We start from the raw sequence: 7,335 nt of genomic DNA, 5'->3' as shown, positions 1-7,335 counted from the left end.
AATGTATATAATAACATACAATATGTATGGAACAAAGTAGACATAAAACAATATAAGATTTCAAAAATATTATCATGTATTTGGACAATGTTAAACATGTCTATAGAAAATGTTCCTAATATATATAAAAAAGTAGAATGTGTACAAAGTAGACACCAAAAATAATTATATTTTGGGAAGTGTTGACCATGAAATTGGAAAGTACTCCCTCTGTTCTAAATTACTCGTCGTGGTTTTAGTTCCAATTTGAATTAAAACCACGACGAGTAATTTGGAGCGGGGGGAGTATTAAACATGCCCCAATTTGAACTAAAATCATGACGAGTAATTTGAAGCGGAGGGAGTATTAAACATGCCCATATAAATTGTACAGTGTTGTTGATACAAACTTTAAGTAAACCAATGGCTTGACTTTAATTTTCATATTGTTTTAGATTGTTTTCATAATGGCTTTTTTAAGATACCAATGTTGATATGCACGGGATACCCATGTAAATTTTCTCTATCCTGTCGTAACGCACTGGCATGTTTGCTACTGATTATGTAAATTGTTGAGAGGAAAAATGAATCAACTATCTTCTTTACTAGATGGCATTTGCTATTTATACAAGGGAAAGGACACCATTGGAAAAGGTGTCTGTTCAAAGGAGGTGCCTGTTCGGCAGGAACCGACGCGGCAGTTTTACAACTGCCTGCGGTTAGTACAAGCAGGGATTAATCCCATAATTAACACATGGTTAATTAATTCTAACACTCCCCCTAATCAATGCTTGATCTTGTGAGCAGACATCATCTTGATAAAGTTTCCTCCAAAAACCCTGTGGGAAAAATGAGGATAGAGGTGTTTGATATGTTGCCAAAAACTCCTTCAAACCCAGTAGGAAAAATAAGGAGAAAATGCCGCAACATATAATGATTATTGTCTGTTTAACTCAATATGAGAAAAACCCATAGAATTAAAGGACAATAAATATGTCGTATATACTTACTTAAAAACCCCGGTGGAGAAAACAGAAAATATGACATATGGTCTTGTGTTGATATTACCTCATTAAAAACCTTCATGAGAACCTATAAAGTAAACTCATGAAGGGAAAAAGAGTATAATATGATGCTTTTAACATGAACAATTCAGGAAGATACTCCCCCTGATTCTTGCAAATTCCGAAGCCGTCATATACCAATTCCATGAACATATTTCCGGAATGTAGAAGTTGGTAGAGACTTGGTGAACAAATCAGTCACATGATTTGACTTACAAGATATGCAATATAGTGATATTGCTTATTATGTAACCTGTTTGCATCCGGGCAACACAAGCAACATTATCTTTGAGATAATGGTTGGTGGATGTAGCCATGATGTCTGTTTCGAAGACTCTTCATGAGAGGGCTACCACACCTAGTAGGAACACTAAGCTTGTCTACGATCTGACATAGTCGGGATCTGATCGATGTATCCAATGATATCGGTGTTCACATTTCTATGAAACTGAAAAACCAAGACAAAATGTTTGATGTCTTGGAGATATCGAAAGATATTCTTGAGTACCAACCAATTGTGTTTGGTGGATCCAATGGCTTATGGAACGTTGAGTCCCAATATCTCATTTCCATCATCTCTTGGTCTAAATCGATCTTTCTCTACGTTTAGAGAATGAACTACCATGAGAGTTATGAATGGATAAGATTTGTCCACAATGAATTTCTCCAATATATTTTGGATATAGACAACATAGTAAACCATAATGTATGAATGAAGGTGCTCAAGTTGTAGTAACGAGCGGTATTTTGGTTTACCCAAATTTTACCCAAATCCTTCATATAAACTCCGTCGTTTAGATGATTACATGTATCATCATTGCAGGAGTAATCACTGTGTATGACAGACAAACATGGATAACCATCACTATAGGAGTAATCCTTGTGGAAAGGAACTCACTAAATCGGTTGTACCAAATGTACCGACAACAATAAGTCATATGGTGACTTACTGATTTTTACACAATGTATGTTGCATTTTGTATTTCGATTCAGAATTGAGATTTCATTGGAAATCAATCATACATGTCTGAATCTAGTGAGCCACATGGATATGTGATCACTACATCTATCAACTGCAGAGATAGATGATTTTGTACTGCCAATGATATAAGTTATCGGAATGAAATTCCACCTCTGAAGAATAGTTAGGTATCTGCGTAAACCCTTGTGCTCAATTCTGTTTCCAGAAGAAAATTGGTGTAAGTATTGCTTATGAATACCTTCCCATTATTGAGCAAGACCATTTCTACCTAGATTATACCCTTAGCTTGAGTTCAGTCCGAGTGTTGTTCACACTTTTCCATGGCCATGATCCCCGTCGGAGAGCAAAGTGCTGATAACGTGTTGAGAGGAAAAATGAATCAACTATCTTCTTTACTAGATGGCATCTGCTATTTATACAAGGGAAAGGACACCATTGGAAAAGGTGTCTGTCCAGATAAGGTGTCTGTTCAGCAGGAACCGACGCGGCAGTTTTACAACTGCCTGCAGTTAGTACAAGCAAGGATTAATCCCATAATTAACACATGGTTAATTAATTCTAACATAAATATCGGTGGTATCCCAGCAGCAGATTTAAAAACTACACCCTCCGTCCGAAAATACTTGTCTCATCACAGGATTGGATGTCATTTCCAGGAGGGAGTACATACTTTGAATCCAACCAGAGCCTAAGCTTATCGTACAGCTAGGTAGTGCGAGTAGTTATCTGCTAATCTTCGACTGCTTGTACAGGGAAAGGTTGCATTAAAGAGTAATAATAATAATCTTGCTTAAAGAAGAGTAAATAACGTAGGAATGCAACAGCTATCCTACCTACATTTATGCAGAAAGGAGGGGGATTATCACACAAAACCATAACAAAACAGACGGGGATCATCACACAAATCCATATCAATCTCATTACCAAAACTGATGCACCATTGTTCAACCCAACAGACAACAATCTTCGCCATTTCCGTTACATCTTTGACGCAGCACGCCACAAAATCATATTTGAATACAAGATAATATACACTCTACATCAAGACCATATGGAATGGCGACCACCAATCCCTTGAAGCGACAAATGCATGCACAAATGAACTCCCCCAGAAAAAGATTCAACACAAAAAATTGGTTGACAGTACCAATGACGAATTATGGAAAGAAAAGCAAGCCTCAACCTTGCAGCCACAGAACAGAAGAGTAGAACTATGTGGATAGGATGGACTGTAGCATAAGCTGCTGCTGTGGTTGCAAGGTGGAAAATGTTGAGGCAAGAAAATCAGGTGGCAATGTCTGCTGAAATCGCTTCAGAACACTGATCATCCGGGTGGTTGTTTCATCTGTTGCAAGCTCCTTTCCATTGCACAGAACCTACATAAAAAAAACACAACATCAAGTATCCAATCATTTACTAAATTCTTCATCAAAAACTAAACTATGATATCAAGATGTGCTGCTGGATAAAAAGGTCTGCAGCTACCACATGGCCAAAAGCTGAGACCACGGCCCAAACTCAAACTAAATTGATCACATGAATTTACACATCAAACTGCATGTAGTGTTTTGTTTTCATTATTTCATTCAGCAAATACTACGTCACCCCCTAAATGGAGGTGACAGACTGACAGAGCAAGCACATAAGTCAAAATTACCTCAGCAAAAATAGAAACTATTTTAGGAAGATACTGACTATGAGGTCCAAGAACCTGTGCGTCCGATCTGCACACAAAGAACAGGTTATATAAAATGCAAAATACTCTACTGTCGCTGTCATGCTGACACTAAAGGGCAGATACCTCTCCACCATTGAACAAAGCTGATCATGTACAACTTTTGCTTCAATCTTGTCATCTTTTATAGGCAAGCAACCAAGCCATGCTGGAATGACCTGAGAAGCATAATTGATTTAGTTTAAACCATAAAAATTTAGTACACATGCACAGCAGTTGTGCATAGAATGTACATCATCAAATATCGCAAAAAGATAGCAAACAAACTCGTCTCTTTGGTTCGAAAGAATATAATAGGAATTTTGGAGGATTCTATTCATATGTTTTTTAATCTACAGAGCTTGTTTGGCTTGTACAACCGAAAATCATAGGATTTTCCTATGATCAATCTACTTTGCATGAAAATTCCAAAGCTACTTTTCCACTGACACCAACCTCATGGAAATTTCCCCTTAGTTTAAATGAAAACTATGGCATGCATCTAATCCTTAAGAAAATTTCTTGTAATTTTTCAGTGGACTAACAAAACAAATTTTGGTTACAAATTCCTTTAGGACTAAACATGCCTCGATACTAAATTCCAACGCTTTGCTATTCCTGCATTTTCGAAATATTACAAACCAAAGAGGCCCTTGGAAAGTTTTAGTCTCTTAACAGAACCTGGAAGTGGTAAGCATATACCTGAGCCGCATCAATCCCATCGCGGTGAAATTGACATATTTTTCCAAGTGCTGAAACAGCATTATCATATGCCATAATATTATCTGCATGTTGTGCTTCTGGATGTCTGATAACATTGTTCAGCTTTGACAGGGCCTCTGAATTTTTAGAAGTGTTATTGTGTTAAATGGAATGACTTCAAGATGCTTGTAGTACTAAGCCAGAAGATTCAGAACTTACCTCCAACTAAAGGACGGAAAGTATGGCCACCAAACTCAGCACATACGCCCAGGCCATAAACAGCAGCCTAAAATGATGACGATTTTGTCACTACATCAGTGTGTATTACAGAAAAAAAAAAGTTAAGACAAAATGAGAACACACATACAGACCTGCCGGACATCTGAGTTATCATCGTTAGATGCCTCCAACAGAAAAGGAACATAGGTATCATAATACCTGCTCAGGCGAAAAGACATGATTCAGTTATCAGTTACAATTAAAAGCCAGTTTACACAACTAATGTTGAGGATAAACATACTTCAGAGCCGACTCACGACATTGCTCCGCAATGTCGTCAAAAATGCAGATAGCTATCCTTCTCTCCTCAGCTGTCTTGTCCTTTCCCTGCAAATTAAAGATAAGATAAAAATATTAAATCAGATACCAAGATATAATGGAGACATTCCAACAGGAATAGGCCTAATACAACATGGTAATGATCATAAACATTATCCTTTGGCACCATATAAATGAAGAGACCAAAGAGAGAGGCATTTTCACTTCAAGGCTACAAGCAATTGTTTCTATCCAAGCTAGCAGTGCTTTACATACTATTTTAGATGCCACCTTATTAGTTCCACAGTTTTCAGTAATGAAACGGTTCAGTCAAAGAGAAGGCATGTGGTTCTCTTCCACAATTCTTCCCAAAAAACAATGAGACAAAACCACACAGGAATATGGAAAAATTGTCAACACCAGATTTGGTCCCTACATTTTGTGCGACCTCAGAAGAATTCTGTGTGCTAATTGGGTCAAATGAGAGAACTACCACAGAATCAGTTGTAATTGGAAAAATATCAGAAACTGAACTCCAAACAAATGTGTGCCCACAACACTATACACATGCCCAAGCAAAGGCGGGATTCAATCAACTTACCAACATTGGTGTAACGTACACAGATAGCTCATCAAAGAACGGCAAGAAAGAAGCTTTAAAGGTTTTAATCAAAGTTCCCAGGCACTCGCCGACCTGAGTGTAAACAAATAGAGAACGTTAGTTCAAAAATGATATTGCAGAACACAAACAATTCAGACATGTCAAGAAACATAACCTGATCAAACACTTCCTCCTCCTGCTCATTTTCTTCTTTGAGTAGTTCTCCTTCATCAGCATCAAAATCTTCTGCTTTTGTTCTCTCTGATCTGTCTCTTTTCCTGGTTGCACTCGCTATAATAACATTCTTAATCTCATCCGAAATAGCTCTTACTTGATTCTCATCAAGAAGACATCCAGAAAGCTGTTCAGTGAAAGTAAGGTCAGTGAGAAATCTGGTAAAGCAAACTCTCTAGAAGTCAAGGAACAATTAAGGGCCTCTTTGATTCACAGGATTTTGAGAACGTAAGAATAGGAAAAACATAGGATTGGTGTATCATGTCCAATTGAATCCTATAAGATTAGCAACTAGTGTTTGATTTCACATGAAAAGTAAAGGAATTGTAAAAAGAGGTTGGAGTGGATGTTAGATTTCTTATAAAATGTAGTACAAAAGATTCCAAAGGAAAAATTCCCATGGGATTTAATTCTATGAATCAAAGGACAAACATAGGAAAAATTCCAAAGGATTTTAATCCCTCAAAAATCCTATTGAATTCCTTTGAATCAAAGGAGCATTAAATGTGCGCCATACAGAACTGACTAACTAGGTAACATCGTACAGATGATGGCTCAAGTGTTGATCCATTCAAAAGAATCTATGCTTTGACACCATCTATTTTGGAACGGAGGGAGTACCTAGGTACTCTCATACAGATGGTGTATTTGGCTTGTCGTACAAAGTTTTTCTTACAGAACAGCCAAGACTAGACAGACGGGACTCGGCAAACACTACTTTGCGAGACGGATGTACACCAAGCACCTTTTCTGAGTGTTAACACTCAGCAAAGGCTACCGTCGAGTGCTCCTAGTACTCGGCAAATACCCAGATTCCAGTAGTGGTATGTGTGTTTGTGCTCATCAATACCAAAAATGAGAGATGCGGCAGAGAAGATGGCAACAAGTAAACATATTGCCTTCAGTTTGAAGGAGTCAAAATTTACTTGAAATACACATGTCACCAACTTTGTGGTACTACTAACGCTAACAACTTCCACCAATATATAACATGAAGTGATATGTAAGTTAATGAAGACTGAAATATGTCAATCTTCCAACAGTCATCACATTAAGTAGTGTTACTCCCCCCTGTTCCTCAGCATTGCTGAGACGGGCTAACAATTTGGCTCCCACAACAGCACAACAGACAAACAGAATGTAAGGGTGGTTATCCAAACTGAGAAGAACTTTATGATATAAGGAGTTTCTAATACCATATAGAGCATATAAATCTAGACCTAGTTAGGGAGTTGTGGAGGACCCTAGCAATCAAACTGCTTAAATCAAACAGTGATGTTGGACATCATATCAGGCTATTTCAGAAAGCCTTCAATCGGTTATATACTTATATGTTATTTGGAAGCCCGCAAGTAGTCATCAATATGGAAATACTAAATTCGTTTAGAATGCTCCCCTCCACCACAATTTTTTGTGTATCAGTCGAGACATGCAAATACACAATTACCAGTTACAATCTAGGACCTAAGCACACTCACTCTAACATGAACAAAGTGACACAACCCACCAAGTGCTGTGCTGC

The 7,335-nt window shown here is 37.6% G+C and overlaps 1 protein-coding gene across 1 annotated transcript in view; it reads right to left on the bottom strand.

The window, feature by feature from the left end:
- Positions 1–2,921: 2,921 nt before the first annotated feature.
- LOC119360807 (importin-5-like) overlaps positions 2,922–7,335 on the bottom strand; it is a gene marked incomplete at its 5' end in the record, with an annotated part of 9,757 nt that continues 5,343 nt past the window's right edge. The window contains 9 exons of the mRNA XM_037626298.1: positions 2,922–3,401; positions 3,683–3,749; positions 3,827–3,918; positions 4,442–4,578; positions 4,661–4,727; positions 4,813–4,879; positions 4,962–5,047; positions 5,580–5,672; positions 5,755–5,940. Of these exons, the coding sequence (XP_037482195.1) occupies positions 3,237–3,401; positions 3,683–3,749; positions 3,827–3,918; positions 4,442–4,578; positions 4,661–4,727; positions 4,813–4,879; positions 4,962–5,047; positions 5,580–5,672; positions 5,755–5,940 (960 nt within the window). The remainder of the gene's footprint in view (positions 3,402–3,682; positions 3,750–3,826; positions 3,919–4,441; positions 4,579–4,660; positions 4,728–4,812; positions 4,880–4,961; positions 5,048–5,579; positions 5,673–5,754; positions 5,941–7,335) is intronic.

The sequence above is a fragment of the Triticum dicoccoides genome, chromosome 2B (assembly GCF_002162155.2).
Source record: "Triticum dicoccoides isolate Atlit2015 ecotype Zavitan chromosome 2B, WEW_v2.0, whole genome shotgun sequence".
Taxonomy (NCBI): Eukaryota; Viridiplantae; Streptophyta; class Magnoliopsida; order Poales; family Poaceae; genus Triticum; species Triticum dicoccoides.
The sequence above is the reverse complement of the archived record's forward strand: the minus strand, read 5'-3'. Positions and strand labels throughout refer to the sequence as shown.